The 15,382-nt window shown below is 60.0% G+C and overlaps 2 protein-coding genes across 9 annotated transcripts in view; both read left to right on the forward strand.

The window, feature by feature from the left end:
* The window catches only part of MGRN1 (mahogunin ring finger 1), a 55,639-nt gene extending 44,424 nt beyond the window's left edge, over positions 1 to 11,215 (forward strand). Inside the window, exons 10-17 of one of the 6 annotated variants that reach the window (XM_075767362.1) lie at positions 1,667 to 1,826; positions 3,362 to 3,471; positions 4,395 to 4,460; positions 7,027 to 7,250; positions 8,169 to 8,292; positions 8,777 to 8,822; positions 9,429 to 9,536; positions 10,780 to 10,934. In XM_075767362.1, the coding sequence (XP_075623477.1) occupies positions 1,667 to 1,826; positions 3,362 to 3,471; positions 4,395 to 4,460; positions 7,027 to 7,250; positions 8,169 to 8,292; positions 8,777 to 8,822; positions 9,429 to 9,536; positions 10,780 to 10,892 (951 nt within the window). In that variant the 3' untranslated portion in view covers positions 10,893 to 10,934. Of the gene's footprint in view, positions 1 to 1,666; positions 1,827 to 3,361; positions 3,472 to 4,394; positions 4,461 to 7,026; positions 7,251 to 8,168; positions 8,293 to 8,776; positions 8,823 to 9,428; positions 9,537 to 10,054; positions 10,177 to 10,760 lie in introns of all 6 variants that reach the window. The other 5 variants (XM_075767360.1, XM_075767359.1, XM_075767361.1 and 2 more) reach the window with 5 other exon arrangements.
* A 781-nt stretch (positions 11,216 to 11,996) lies between these two features.
* Positions 11,997 to 14,993, forward strand: NUDT16L1 (nudix hydrolase 16 like 1). 3 transcript variants are annotated; one of them, XM_075767943.1, is made up of 4 exons: positions 12,001 to 12,254; positions 12,767 to 12,842; positions 12,921 to 13,027; positions 13,939 to 14,603. In XM_075767943.1, the coding sequence occupies exons 1-4, from the start codon at positions 12,033 to 12,035 to the stop codon at positions 14,410 to 14,412; spliced, it is 879 nt and encodes a 292-aa protein (XP_075624058.1). In that variant the 5' UTR covers positions 12,001 to 12,032; the 3' UTR covers positions 14,413 to 14,603. The 3 variants fall into 3 exon arrangements, with proteins under 3 accessions (XP_075624056.1, XP_075624058.1, XP_075624059.1); XM_075767941.1 differs by having other exon boundaries at positions 11,997 to 12,254; positions 12,767 to 13,027; positions 13,939 to 14,993; XM_075767944.1 differs by lacking the exons at positions 12,767 to 12,842; positions 12,921 to 13,027 and having other exon boundaries at positions 13,939 to 14,993.
* The last annotated feature ends 389 nt before the right edge of the window (positions 14,994 to 15,382 follow it).

Raw genomic sequence — 15,382 nt, forward strand, 5'->3', positions numbered from 1 at the left:
AGCACAGCATCACTAAGGGATGGGTATGCAAATACCGTGACCAGTAACATTGCCCACCTTTAGGCAGTAGCTTCTGCTGGTTCCCAGCTTGCTGCACAGCCCCATCCAGATTACGAGACTGCTGTATGCTTGCTTTAGCCCTATACAGAGCTGCCCTTTGCTGCCACCTGGGCGTACCAAGTGCTGGCCTCAGGATCAGACCGCTCTGGTGTGTGTAGTGTGCGATTTGCAAACAGAGGAGTAGCCACAGAGCAAGACAAGCAGGATTTCCTCTCCAAGCAAGGCAGTGTCCTGCCCAAAGCATCCTGTCATCTCTGCCTGTGCCAACAGGTAGCACCTGAAGAGGCAGGAGGGAGAAGTCTTTTCAAAGGTTTTTGTTGCACGGAATGTATTTAAGAGGATTCTCATCTTCTGTTTGGGTCCTCCAGAGTCTTGTGATGATTCTCTTGATCTAGCAATCACGCATTTGTGGCCCATCAGACAAGTGGCCTGGGGCCATTTTTGTTCTTCCTAGTATACTCGGCAAACCACATGAATGGGAAAGCAAAAAGCCTGCCCTCCCTACCTCCCAGAATAGATGAGGGGTGCATGTGACGGGGCAGGCAGGCTTGCAGCCTTTTGCTGGCCTAGTCAGCAGGCTGAGTGTGGATGCGGCAGCAGATGCTCTGTGTTGCAGTTTACACCGAGGTTGCCTGTGATCTAGCATGTGTTAGTCCTGGTGACCAAAGGGGCTTCATGAAGTGGGACCAGGTGAAGGTGGCGGGTGGCCCATGCTGGGTCATCAGTCTGGTGGACTCTGGCATAACTTGTGTGGCACTGATGGGGAGACTCTGGAGTTCTCGGGTGTCAGCGAAGAGAGCTCTTGTGGTTGGAGAGTGGGTTTCTCCTCCCAGTGACACCTTGCTTGGTGGCTCTGCTCCCATTTGTGGGGCTCTGAGTGACTGAAAGACTAGTGTGAGGGACATTCATGTTGAATGGATTCACGCTGACCTTTTTACCAGGGTGAGCATCCCAGACTGGTTCTCCTGTAGCTGCATCGAAGCTTGTGCCTACACAGGAGACTGGTGAAGATGTTGGGGCAGGAGAACCACTCACTCCATCACATATTCAGAGGATCTGTGGAAACTGGGCTAGACATGGCTGGAGTGCCTCCTTCTCTCCAGCCCCGGGGGCAGCCTGACCTGCTGTCTGCCGCAGTCAGCGAGCAGCTCCTTTTGGGGCTGCTCCCTCCCTGTGGACATGGGGCAGAAAGGCTGGACTGCCAAAGAGCCCGCTTCCCTGCTGACCCTGGGAGCCACCAGGCTGGCAGGCAGGAGCTTGTTCTTGGTTCCCCTCGGCCAAGGGGATCTCTGCCCCAAAGGGGCTCTCCTCTGCACGCAGCCTGGCTCTGGGGAGGGACAGCTACACCGTGAATTCACAGTGCAGCGCCCTGGTCTCTGGCCTTTAGCGAGCTCAGAGCAGAGCCCCGAGAGGAAGGAGTGTCCATAGCAGGACTGTGTGGGCTGGAGCTTGCTTTCCTTGAGAAACCCCCGCTGAGAGCTGCGCAAAGAAGATGCCAGCTCTTTCACAAACTTTTGAGTGGGAAATTTCCCCAGGCCTGAGAGTCCCTTGGCAGTTTGACTCGGTCCTTCCCATTCACATGCCAACGTCTTGCCTCTCATCACAGCCTTCAGATGACGAGAACAGTGACAACAGCAACGAGTGTGTGGTTTGCCTGTCGGACCTCCGTGACACCCTCATTCTGCCCTGCAGACACCTCTGTCTGTGCAATTCCTGCGCTGACACCCTGCGCTACCAGGCCAACAACTGTCCCATCTGCAGGCTGCGTGAGTATGTGCCCAGGAAACAAGGGCATCTTTCTCCTTCCTAGGCTCCTGTTAAGTCAGTGTGGTGAGAGGGAGCCTGTATTTTATATACCCCACCCCAAGGCTCAGCATCAAACACGCTGCTGCTCTCACTGGCATCTGGAGATTCCTAAAATAACTGTCCTTGAACAGGGAAGGAGGAGAGCGCATGGGAGAATGGCCCTTTGTCCAGTACCTCCCTGGCCACTTGTCCTCTGCCTGGGATGGATCTGAAGGTGCAGGTGCTCTGAGCTCAGCTCAGCTCCCAAAAGATGGATAAAACAAAACCCTCGTTCTGACACTCAGGGAGCACTTGCTAAATTCCATGTCTTTTCGCAAAAGCACAGAGGTATAGGGGTCTCTTGAGGAAATGCCTGTGTTTTTGCTGGAATAGACAGATCATGTGTTTTACCCTGTGCTTGGCCTCTGAGGTATTTGATCGTTTCTAATTGATACTTCCCAGGAAAAGAAAAAAGAGCCTAAGACAGATGTTTGGCCTGAGAAATTAAGTCTAAACAGTTCAAACTTGGCAAAGATGCCGTAACCAAAAGCAAGATCTTATCAGAGGAAGTGCCAGACAGCTTTGACTATAAGTAGCACAACTTAAAACACAGGAACAGCATTATCTCATTTGTGTGCTGCAGCGGGGTAGGTTGTATTTGTTTGGAAACTGCCCCAATGTCAGACTTCTTGGGAATCTCTTTCTGGGGAGTGCAGAGGCAGTGAGGATAGATTTGCACCTCTGTCCTCTGGCTCTAGGCTGATCTTGCAAGCAGCTGGGTGCAACAAGAAATGCCTGGGCTTTTTCTTATGTATGAACAAGTTCTTACAGCTGCCTCGGAACAGATGTCTGGCTCATTCATATGTGCCCTTGGCTCAGAGGAACGGCAATATTAAAGATCTGCAGATAGAAAATGGGACTGTGGGCAGGGAGTGGAGATCAAAGCTGTTGTGGTGGGAGGACCAAGGGATCGCTGTGCTGGAGACAGGAGTTCAGCCACTAACCCTCTGGCTGGGTTTGCAGCCGTTGCAGAGCCTCTTACGCCTGTAGTGCTGGCTGGTGAGCGAGCAGCCGATGGCAGGAGCGATGCTTCCAGCGCCAGCTGGATCCCAGGGATGAGACTTGTGGGGTCTGAATGAACCCCAAGTGGTTTTACATGAGATTCCCCCCCATCCTGTAGCTTGCAGTGCGCTGTCCGAGGCCGAGCTCGTGTTTTTCTTACCGTGTTGTATAGTATCAGGCCTGAAGCACCTCTGTACCTGACTGTACTGAGGCAGGCAGTGCCTGTTCTCTGCAAGGGCTACATGTACCCAGAGTTTTCTGGCCAGCAGATCTCTCCCCAGTATAGACTGATCAACTAGAAGCCACACCATAACGCTTGGCTTTGGTGTGCTCCATGGTCCTGCTCCCCGTGCAGACAGGGAGCTCTCCCATGCCGATGGCGTGTCTGCAGCGAGCTGAGGAGCTCTGGCATGTGTCTGGCACAGCCTGATCACCTGCTGCTGTTCTTTCCTAGCCTTCCGCGCCCTGCTGCAGATCCGAGCTGTGAGGAAGAAGCCGGGGGCTCTGTCGCCGGTGTCGTTCAGCCCTGTCTTGGCACAGAGCGTTGACCATGACGAGCACTCTGTAAGTACCTTGCAGCCCCATGTACAAAGCCTGGGTGCTGGTCTCAGCGTGGGCAGGCAGGTTGTGCATGCATGAATTGCTCGGCCTGATGGCCAGCATCCCTGGGACCTCAGGAGATGCCCTCAGGCCTTGGAGCAAGGTCTTCCTGGGCAGCGCAGCCTCTCTTCTCAGCGATGCTAGACAGCCAGGACCTTTCCTCCTCTGGTTTAGTAATACGACTGTTTTTAGCCAAGTCCCCTCCTGTCTTTGGGAGGAAACAGATCCACAGAAACCTCAGTCTGAGAAGGTTTCTCAGGGCTTGTCCCAGAAGAAAAGTGGCAAACTCTGGGCTGGGAAAATGGGGGGCGAGGGTGTTACAGTTTGACTTGCACACACATCTACGTGGCAGCACGCTCTGATGAAATGCCCTTGGCATTGGGGTTCCCAGCATGGTAGCAGAAAGGCCTCTTTGTGCCTCCCTGAGCGATCGGGGTCTCTGCAGGCAGCTGAGTGAGCGTGGGATGGAAAGCGTGGTGCTGTTGGCCTCCGGGCCGGGCTGTGCATCCCTGGTGCGGTGAGGGCAGCAGGCCATTGTGTGAGCAGTGCTGTTGCACAGCTGGCCCTGGTGAGACATGAGATCAGATTGAGGAGAGGGAGATCTGCGTCTAGGTCATCCTGCAGGCTTTCATCAGAGCAGAAAGAGATTGTCACAGAAAAAGCCTGGGTTTATCCGTCTGTCCTCGGCAGCATTGTAGCCTTGCTGCCTTCAACTGGGGCCAAGAAATAGGACAGGGGAGAAACCCCGAGGGTGGTTGTGAAGCAGAGCGTGGTGTGTAGAGGAAGCAGGTGCTGTCACCTGGAGCGAGGTGAGGAGATGCTGTGTGTCTCTTCGTGTCACTAACCCCAAGAAACAACTTCTTTAAAACATGATTTTCTCTTGACAGTGTCCCTTTAAACCCCTTAAAGCGAGCACTGTCTCCCTGCCCAGCAGGAAACCTAGAAGGGAAAGAGTAAGTGGACTTGGTTGTATTTGCTCCTTACGGCAGTTCTTTGCCAGTGGTGTCACTAGCACGTGGACGTGTCACACACACAAAGGCTTGCTAACACGCCGGGTTTCACTTGTGCCCCTGCACAGGCTGTGACACTCCACGTAGTGCCTCCATGTTAGCGGTGAGACTCGCACCCTGCACGGACGATCACTAACCTCTCCGGTTTGCGTGCGGAGGAATAAGCAAGATGGAAGCAGCTTGCCGTGGGGGTCTGACGCTGATTTTTCAGGCACTATCCCCAGGTCCTGAGCCTGGGTGCTTTACAGTTCCTGGCCAAGATGTTTTAGTAGCTTTGTAGGAGTGTGGGCAAGCTGCTCTCCCCTTGGCTCACCCAAAGGCTTCCTTGCACTTTTTTTCTTACTTCCTTGCACTGTCTTACCCCCTTGGCAGTTTGGCGTGGGCACGTCTTGTGGTTTCCACCCTGGTGCTGGGGTGTAGAGGCACACTTGAACCAGGTCTTGCATTCAGGAACACTGGCTGCAGTGGGCTGTTATGCTTTTACAGAAACAGGAAGGATCGAGCTTGTTTTGTTGGGCACCCTCTGAGGTGGTGCGAGAGTGTGTAACTGGAATGCCATGCTGGGGACGGCAGGAATAGCAATTGCGAGGGACCAGGAGCTGGGAAGGGGAAAAGGTGAGGGAGGACCCCAGGCCAGGAAGGGTCTGTTTGTGTTTGTCCCTTCAAATGCAGCTACAGCTGTCATCGGTATCAAGGAGGCTGCAGTTTTCTTTTGCTCAAGCCAGCCTGGGTGCTCACCCTTACGAGGAATGTGGCTTGCTGTGCTTGTCAGGTCTGGAGAAAACCTGAGGCTGGGTTCAGATAATGAGGCTATTGCAAGCTTGGCGTGACCCTGGCTCTCCACAAGCCTCCTGCAGTGACTAGCAGTACTCCCGCTGGAGCAGTGGGCTCTCGGGGTGGTGTGGTGGTAAGTGTCCCAAGAGCGAGCAGTGTCTCTTAGGGTTGTTTGAAAGCTCAGTAACTTGCAGCGAGGGTGTTGTAGCCGTTGGCTGAGAAATCCTCCTCGTGCCTCTGAGCTGTGCCGCAGAACCTGAGCTTTCACCACAGCGAACCCAAACGAGCAGCCTTTGAAATCCTCAGGCCTTGGTCTACACAGCCAGGAGAACACGTCCCAAACTCGAGCCAGGGAGTTTTGTCTCCCTGACTTTTCTGTCCATGAAATAGCACCTCCAAGCTGCTGTCTGGAAATGAAATGTTTTAGTGGAGATGGCTTTTGGCCCCACTGCCTACAGGTGGCAGCAACTGTGAACAGATTCCTTGTTCAGCTGACTTGGTTATCTTGCGATGACCAGCTGTGGTCTTCAGCACAAGCTCATAACCAAGGCAAGACCAGCACTTAAGGATGTGGGTTGATGCTTGACCCCAGGTGCCACTCATTCTTTCCTCCCTGTCAGATCTAGCTCCTTCTGTGACCACAAGTGAGTCACTTCAGCAATCAGCTCACTCCAAATTAATGGCTGGGTTGGAAAAGGTTGCTGGGCAGGCTCATCTGCAGCTGGGTGATTGGGAGATCAGGCACAGAGAAGCTACAGGAGGTCATGGCCAAGCTCAAGCAGCAGCACGCCATCTTAGGTACAACACAGAATCACCTCCCTGAGGGTGCAGGGCTGAAACAGCTTAATTTAATATGAGCCTGGACCACTGCAGCCTTGCCTCTTTGTTTGCGGTGGGCTGGGTTTAGCTGCCTGTGACCTACTGGATTGCAGCATAAACCCCGTTTATCTCCGAGTCCACAGGACCTTGATGATCAGGAGGCTTTTTGGAGTTAATGCGGTGTTGGTTTAATGGCTTTGCAAGGGTCCCTTTGACTGGCAGCTTAGTGAGTTACAGAGAGAATGGGAATTGGTGCGGTTTTGCCCTTCTCCGTACAGGGTCAGTGGTTCTGGCATCCCTTTCCCGTTAGCAGAGGTGACCGTGCAGAGAGCCAATGTTAGCAGCTGAGGGGACCGAGTCCACGGGAGGAGTGGAAGTGCTGTAGGCTCCGAGGACCAGCTCTCAGCTGCTGCACACGTACTCCCCTCCTCCGACTCGCTCTTAGTGACCCCGGTGGTGCTGTGAAACAGCTGTGCGTACCGAGGCTGGAAGCACAAGTGGGGTGCTTATTGAGCTGGAAGAGTCTCTGAACCATTGGAGAAACTTTTAGGAGAAAAAATCCAAATGTATTTTATAGCAGCTTTATTAGGAGCCTGCTTTCTCACCCTCCTTGTCCGGCTCTTGAAAGTATGGCGAGGGGGTGCCCAGCCACGTTGTGGCTTGCTGAGGTGCCCAGTCTCTCGAGCATTGCTCTGGACATTTGCCTGGAGCATCAGCAGCGTTACAACCCAAAGGGGACTTGTGGCTATGGCGGGGGAAGGAGGCTGAGGCTCTCTGGAGAGGTGGCTGTGGGGATGGGCTGCCTGGGAGCACAGTGTGGGAGGCACAGAGCTGGGTTGCAGCCAGACCTCCCTTTTCTAGGGGGGCTTCCAGCCTGGTGAGGGTTTCTTAACGCCTTCCTCTTTCTCGCCCACAGAGCTCTGACAACATCCCTCCAGGCTATGAGCCCATTTCCTTGCTGGAAGCGCTGAACGGTCTTCGCTCTGTTTCCCCCTCCATCCCGTCAGCTCCTCTGTATGATGAAATCAACTACTCCGGGGTGGTGGATGGAATGCCACCTGCGAGCCGACCGCTTGTGGGGATGGACAGAGCCGTGGAGAGCAGCCACCAAAAGGGCAAGCGGAGCAAGTCCCCAGATAGGTCAGCAAGGGAACGAAGGGGTCCGCTCCTCTTGCCAGCCCTGAGGGCTTGTGGCCACGTGCACCAGGAGTCAGGAGAGGGCTCTGGCTGGTCCCATCGCTGGACCAGCTAGCTCATGATTTTAGGGGGCCAGCAGGTACTCATGCCAGTGAGAGAACTGGGACACTGCCCGTGTGTTCAGCCTGAGGTGACCAGCTTATGTCTCCCAAGAGCTGGCTTTGTCACCAAAAGGAGGAGGATTTATAACAAGAATTCATCCAGACTTTGGATGGAAATGTCTCCTTTCTAATGCGGTTACTCCCTCAATTTGCATTTGACATCCAAACCTTGTTGGATTTCAGCTTTCCGTGGGCTTCCCCAGGAACAAAAGAATGGGGAGAGAAGTGACCTGAATTTCAGAACACAAAACACTGAGTGGCATCCTTTAGTTGTTGTCTCAAGCCTCCTCTATTGGCCTCATGGTGGAGGATGTAGGTGTGGATGCTGTGGAGTGGGGAGCCCACTGCAGGTGCCCTTCATGTGTCCCTTGCAGGGCTGTACAGATGGGGTCAGACCGGGTTTGTTCCGGCACTCCTCACTGTGCTTCATTCCAAATTTCCCGCTCGGAAGGGAGCCCCTGAAGGTGTGAGGAGCAGCGTGGGATCTGGGCCTCTTGCTTTCCACGCGAAGGCAGGATTTGTCTGACTTGTGTTACTGTGCCGGAGCTCTGCACCGCTTGGCTCTGCCCCAGAAACGCTGCTGCTGCCGTTCTCTGTGTAGCTGGTACTGGAGGGCCCTCGTGAATTTAGCTCCATAGTTTGAGCTCCTGCATGTTGGGTTATGCTGCTGGTGGAGGGACAGGGCAAGGGTGGTGACAACCTGAACTGCTGCCACCAAATCCGTCAGGGCTCCTTGCAAACAGAGTTTCTATTACTGCAGCACACTACGGTCTCCCTCATCCCCAATCCATGAGGAGGATGAAGAGAAGCTTTCCGAGGACTCCGACTCGCAGCCGGCACTGAGCGGGGCTGAGCTGGTCCTGAGAGAGACCAGCTCTCCAGAAGTAAGTGTGCTCTGCTGGGGAGCTGCTCTGAGCCGGAGCTCTTCTGGGGGGGCTTCTTCTGTGACACGAGAGGTGTCTCACGAAGGGCCATCGCTTCCTCAGTGACAGGGTGAAGATGAGCTTGTTAGCATGAGTAGCCCGGAGCCTTTATTTCCTGTAGGACTCCATGGGGAAGGACGTAGCCGCTCTCTGTGCCCCTAACACGTCTTTGGGACCTGGAGGGTGGAAAGCCACTTGGCTGCAGCCATGCCAGAGCTGGCCTGGGGGAGCCCAGCAGTGTTTGAAGCTGGGCCTTGCTGGGCTTCCAGCACCCGCAGCCGTTGCCTGTAAAACCCCTCCATCCCGGCCCATGGTGCCACGGTGCTGATGGGAGGCCCCTTGCTCCCTCCCAACGAGGAGTCCGGCCCCAAGCGCAGCGCTCTGGAGACAAGCACAGCAAAGGCCTCCAGCCCGCAGAAGTAACCTGTGCTGTTCCTCCTTACAGAGCCTGGCAGGGGAAGAGATCGAGGAGGCCTCGTCCCTGCAGCAGGGTAGGTGTGCACTCGTCCGTGCGGGTGGCCAGAACTCATCTTGATGTCTAGCTCTGCTCTGGTGGGAAGGGGGCAGTTGGGGAATGGACATAAGAGTTTGGAAACATCCCGCCCCTGAAATCCATCTCAGAGCTGCTGGGCTTCACCAGAGACAGGTGCCAAGGTCTCTCCTGGGAACCGGGGGAGCAAAACCAGCAAATCTCCCTGGTTTATTTGCCAAACATCTCTCCTTGCTGTAAGCTCTACACAAGTAGAGACACCATGGGCTGTCTCCTCGCACGGCTGAGGAGGGAAGGCTGCAGTGCTGGGCGTGCAGGATGTGCCCTGTGTCTTTGGGAGCGGTCTCTGGTGCTCAGTGAGCATCCAGAGGGCATGAGGAGGGGTGGGGGGGAGTGCCGGGGGCATTTTGGGGCATGAGCCAAAATGAAGAGGTGGTCCTTTGGCACTGTGACCTGGGCCAGTCTGACCAGCTTTCCTGAGACCTCTGCGGGGCTGGGGGGGCCCGGGGAGCTTCCTCGCATGGAAGATCTCAACCCGTCCTGCTGGCCGTGCGCCCCTGCAGAGCTGGTCTGGGGACTGAGGGGCCGCGCTCTCGGCTGGTTCTAGGTAGCCGCCCGCCCTCCGTCGAAGACGTCCTGCAGGACGGCAGCTGCGGCGAGCACAGGAGCCTGACGCAGTCGGAGAGCGACCCTCCGGTAGACGTCTTCCTGCCAGGTAATGGCCGCGCCGTTGGGGTCAGAGGCGCGCTGCCAACCTGCTGCACTTGTGGCTCCGCTTCGAGGCACCGAGGTGCCCGGGGGGGTTGTGGACTGTGTCCCTGGGTGTGGGCAGCCTCCCCAGCCGGGCCTTGGGATGGGACAGGGACGCACCTGCCCGGAGCACGTCCCAGTGGGCAGAGCGAGCTGTGGGTGAGGGGGGCTAACACAGAGGTAGCCTGCCCTCCCTCCTCTCTCCTCCTCCCTCACCCTTTTGTCTCTGTCCTTCCCCTCCTTTCTCCTCTCCGGGCTGCCTGCAGCTGCTCAGTGACACCGTCTATGTGACAGTGGCCTCCTGTGCCTGCCCCCAATCCTCGCTCCTGCGTCTGGGCCGGCTTCCGGGAGACTGAGCTGGTGCGGGGGGCAGCGGGCACCCCTCTGCCGCAGGGTGGTGTCACGGCGGGGAGGGCCACGGGGTGCCGTGCTTTGCTGGCCTCACCCCCGACCGTTGTCGTTGCAGCCTGTTTTCTTCCGTAGAGTCGCAGTCTGTTCTGAGTACCTCTCTAATGTCTCCTTCCCTCTCTGTCTGCCTTCCTCCCTCCTGTCTTGGGCAGCACTGGGTCCTGATTCCTGCTCTATTGGTATAGAGGAGTAACGTGGTACGTCTTCTCGTTCTTCTTACGCATCGCTGTTGTGTGGGGCAGCAGGACGCCTCCTGGGAAGGATGGCAGCCAGGCGAGAGCAGGGATGGGACTGATCCTGGTCGTCCATGCAGGGAAGGAGGAGGCAGTAAACCAACCAGCCTGCACTGCTGGCTCTGTCCTGGCTCCCTTCCCATTCCTGGCACCAGCATCCCCGCGCCCCGCAGGGTTCCCCGCTGTCCCCGAGTGCCAGGACCCCAGGCAGGGCAGCAGAAACGCCGGCCCTCCCCACCGGCTTCTGCCGGGCTCCTGGGTGAGGGCTCTGCCATCTCACAGCTACCGCGAACGTTTGCTGCCTTCTCCCAGGCTGGCGGCAGATAGCGTGTCCCCTTGGTCTCCCACGTCCCACCCCCGGCACTTGCTGTGAACGTGGGGCAGAGGGGATGGAGCTCGTGGGCTCCAGCCCTGTCTCCGATGGCCAGGGCAAGAGGGGGGTGGCGGGGGTGATGCTCTCCTTGGCCCACGCTGCCCTCTTCCCCAGGGCCGAGCGCCTTGCCTGGGCTCTTAGTGTGACCCCAGGGCTGGCACCGTTCGGGCTGAACCCCCTTCTCCTCAACTCAGGCTCATCTGACTTCACCAAGACGCTCCCCGGCCGCGGCACCGGCAGCCCCACGCAGCCCCTTCTCTTCGAGCAGATGCGTCTTCACCTGGAAGATGAGCAGAGCCTCTCGTGAGCGAAGCCGGACCCACCCTGCCGCTGGAACCCCCCGGACCCCCCCACGCACGACATCTCTCCCCCCCCCCCCCCCCCCCCCACCTCCACAGGTGTTCACCGCCCCCGGGGACGCAGCGTGGGGCGTGTTTGCGCCGGGCGCGGGTTTCGGCACAGCCCGGCTTTTTTTAAAGACGTGAATATTTCCTGGCGGTGGGTAGGGGCTGGCGTCCGTGTTTTTTACGTGGGAGGATGGGGGGCGGGGGGGGACGTGTGTGTGTGTGTGTGGGGGGGGGGTTTGGGGTTAAAATCAGCAAATGAAGGACGCTACCGTTGTATATTTTGTACACACCGAGCACAGCCCTTTGCTGTCACTGCCCCTGTACATAGCTGCGGCCCTCCCTGCCTGCTCCAGCAGCCCCTCTAGGCTCTTGTTGGGGCGCAGGGCTCCACGGTGGGGGGGGGGGGTGCGTGGGGGGGAGCCCCGTCCCGCCCTGAACAGGGCGGGACGGGGCTCCCCCCCACGCACCCCCCCCACCCGGCGCTGCCCACGCCGTGTGCCTTGTTCTGCTTCTGCAGCGGGTCCCGGGACGAGCCCCCCTTCCCCCCCTTTACCTCCTCCTCCATGTTTGTAGTAATAAACCCGTGCTTCGAGGGGGGGGGGGGGCGCGTGTGTGTGTGTGCGCGCGCGAGAATCCGGCTCCCGCGTGCGTCGCCCGTGGTTACGGCGGAGGGGCGGGGCCTGAGGGCTGGGGGGCGGGGCCTGAGGGCTGGGGCGGGGTTGAGTGGGTGGAGTCTATGCGCTGAGGGGCGGGGCCTGGGTGGGTCCTCCTGCTTTCGTCCGCCTCCTTCCCGGCGTGCTCTTCGGCGCGCCCACCCTCTAGCTTTGATCTCATTGGTCAGGGGAGCCGTAGGCCCCCGTGAGGTTGTTGCCTAATATGGCGAACGACGCGGACGGCAGCGCCCGCTCTCATTGGTCGCCCGCCGCCATTGGCCGCCCCGCCGAGGGCGGGCACCGGGGTTGGCGGGCGTCGCCGAGCGTCCATTGGTCCCGCGGCGCGCGGCGTGCCTCCACTGGCCGTCGAGGCGGTCGGTCCCGCCCTGTCGTTGCTGTCGTCGCCGCGCGTGCGCAGAGCGGGCTCCCGGGGCGGGCGGCGAGGCGATGGCGGCCATGGGGGCGATGGCGGCCATGGGGGCGCTGCCGGCGGGCGCGCTGCCGCCGCTGCCGACGCTGGGGGTACCGGGGGTGCCCGAGCTGAAGCCGCTGACGCGGTACGAGGCGATGCGGCTGGGCCCGGGCTGGAGCCATTCGTGCCACGCCATGCTGTACGCGCCCAACCCGGGAATGCTCTTCGGCCGCATCCCGCTGCGCTACGCCGTGCTGGTGAGGGGGCGGGCGGGGGGACGGGGACCGGGACCGGGACCGGGACCAGGACGGGACCAGGGCGGGCCCTCGGGCTGGGGCGGGCCGGGCCGGGCTGGGTCAGGCCGCGGGCTCCGGGGAAGGCGGGCTGAGGGCAGACGGGCGGGCCCGGGCGGGCCGGCGCGGCGGCTCTGGCTGTCCGGTAGTTCCTGTGCAGGGCGGTAGCGTCAGGCTTGGCCGAGGCGGCGGCGGGCCCGAGCCGGGGGCGGGGGGGGGGGGGAGGGGGCGGAGCCCCGGGACCCCCGGCTGTGCGGCCGGGGCGGCTCCGTCTCGGCTCCCCGGCCCAGGGCCGCGGCCAGCTCTCGGCGACGGTGTCGGTGAACGGTCTCGGATGCGCTGGAGCCGGTAGGGCCGCGCCGGAGCGGCCGGGAGGCGACTCCGCGGAGGCTTCTGGGGCGCCCGCGCCTCCCTTCGCCCTCCCCCGCCCCGGGGGCTCCGCCGTGCCCCATTAACACCATGCGCCTCTATTGCAGATGCAGATGCGATTTGACGGACTACTGGGCTTTCCCGGGGGGTTCGTGGATCGCCGTTACTGGTCCCTGGAGGACGGTCTGAATCGGGTGCTGGGCTTGGGTTTGGGCTGTGTGCGCCTGACGGAAGCTGACTATCTGTGCTCACACCTGACAGAGGGGCCACATCGCGTGGTGGCACACTTCTACGCCAGGCAGCTGACCCTGGAGGAGCTGCATACCATCGAGATCAGCGCGGTGCATTCCCGAGACCACGGGCTGGAGGTGGGACATCCAGGGAGGGGGTTGTGTTGAGCTCTGAGCGTTAGTCCCAGGGAAGACGAAGCTTCCCTCCTAGGTCTGCTGGGCTGCCATCTCTTGCAGCCCAGCGGGGGAATGCACCGCAGGTAGAGCTACTGGTGGCGAGTGCAGCGCACCGCCGCGTAGCGCCGGCGTTAGGAGGTCTGGCTGTTGGCTGGGGTTGTGTCTCGGGTTCCGGAGCGTAGCGAGCTCGAGCTCCGGCCTTTCCCGGCGACCGCCCGCGTAGGGAAGAGCCCTTATTGACCCGCTCAGCCTCAGGACGCGGGTGAGGTCCGTCTCGCATCTGGTGGGCATCTCCCCCCGCCCTGGGCTGAGTAACCTGGACCGGAATCGCGACCCTCGGTGCGGTGATGTGTTGCTCTAACCCGAGTTCTCCCCGGTTTGCACGGAGGCAGTGTGGGAGGCAGCCTTCCTCCCGGGGTAGAGCGTGAGAGCTAGGGTCTCCCCGTGCGGCGCACGGCGGGTTTCGGCAGCTGCGTGTACGGAGACAGTTGGCCCTGGGTTGTGGCGTGGTTGAGGGGGACACGTGGGTAAGCCGTGGCGTCCCTACACAGGGTGGGGTGTGGAGGGGGAAGCGGGGCTCCCCGTAGCAGCCTGGGGCAGCGGGATCCCCCCAAAGGGGCCGGAGGGGGAACGGAGCCAGGGCTGGGCTGGGCAGGGAGAGCAGGGACCTCGGGGAGGGGGCAGCACAGGGGCTTCAGCCGGGCCAGGCACAGGCAGGCGAGGGCAGGGGTCGGAGCGGGAGGAAGGGGCAGGATCTGGGCCTGGGCTGTGGGCTGGCGGGTGCTGGGGCGAGGGTGCGGGGGCAGAGGGTGGGCGCGGGGAGGGCTGGTGTTGCCACGGCCTCCACTGAGCTGCGTTCCGTGCTGTTGCAGGTGATGGGCATGGTCCGCGTCCCCCTCTACACCCAGAAGGACCGCATGGGCGGGCTGCCCAACTTCCTGGGCAACTCCTTCGTTGGAACCGCCAAATTCCAGCTGCTCTTTGCCCTGAAGATCTTGAACATGGTGCCAGAGGAGAAGCTGGCCGAGGCGGTGGCTGCCACACAGAAGCCGAAGAAGCCAGCCATCGACCAGGCAGCGGGGGCAACAGGAAACCTGCCTGCCGCTAAGCCGGCAAATGAGCTGGCAGAGCCCGCTAAAACAGGCAACGAATTGGCAGATAGGGCCGAGAACCAGGCAGCTGCACAGGCAGCGGCCGAGGCGGCGGAGCAGCCGGTGGCTGGGCTGGAGAGCCAGGCCGTGGCAGAGCAGCTGGCGGCCGCACCGGTGGCCGAAGCGGTGGAGCAGCCGGCGGGGCTGGGGGCAGACGCTGTGGCGGAGCAGCCGGTGGCTGAGCCGATGGAGTGACGCCGCTGTGTTTGCGCTTGATTAAAAGTGGGTGAGACTAGAGACTTTCTTCTAACTTTCCGACCCGTCGCTGGCGGCAGTTTCTGCCCACGCGATTCCACTGCCCAGCCAGGAGGGTTTGGGTTTGTCTGAAGCAGGGGAAAGCGATGTATTTTTATGGCCATTAAACTCTAGCGAGCTTCCCAGATCAACCTGCACAGCCCCCTGCAGAGAGTTCATGTGCTTACGTGAGGGCGCCGAAGCCTTAGATTTACGCTTTGATTTCAGGGACGCGCTGCTGCCGTCAGGTCCCCGGTTCATTTTTAAGGAACAAAATGTCTTATTTTTTAAATGCCCCGTGTTGAGTTGGATGCGGCTGTGTTTGCAGCGGACACAGCTGAGGGATGGGGCTGGTGGTCAAGCACCTCTGCCAGCGGCGGTGGAAGGGCTCCGCTCTGCCGGCGGGGGTGTGGCCGGGCTCCCGCTCGGGGTGCCGGGGTGGCGTGCCGTGAATTCCCTCTGGGGCCTGGGGGAGTGCTCATGTGGGTTTCTACCCTGGAGATCTGTGGGAGCAGGAAAGCGGAATAAATGGCTTTGCTGAACGCTTCGCAGTTGGGATCGTTCTTGGCCACCGACGCAAAGCCTGCGGTGACCCAGAGCTGCAGGGGCTGGGGTAGTGCCGTGCCGTCGGTTCCCTCTGCCGCGGGGCTCTGCCCCCTGCTCCTTGCTGGACTGTGCCGGGGGGGGGCTGGCAGGGTGCAGGCTGGCTCAGGGTGCTGCACCACAAACCGTTAGGCTTTTGCTGCCAGGTTACTCCACAATGGCTCCTGCACACCAGGGCTTCAGGCAGCGCCTGGGGAGAAGCCGCCTGCACCACTGCAGGTGCCAGAGCAGCTCCTGGGTGCTGGCTGTGTGTGTGGGGGGTTTGTCCTGTGCGTAATACAGCCGGTGCTGGGGCAGCCAGTGAGGAGCCCTGCTGCACTGGGGCTGT

The sequence above is a fragment of the Balearica regulorum genome, chromosome 15 (assembly GCF_011004875.1).
Source record: "Balearica regulorum gibbericeps isolate bBalReg1 chromosome 15, bBalReg1.pri, whole genome shotgun sequence".
NCBI lineage: Eukaryota > Metazoa > Chordata > Aves > Gruiformes > Gruidae > Balearica > Balearica regulorum.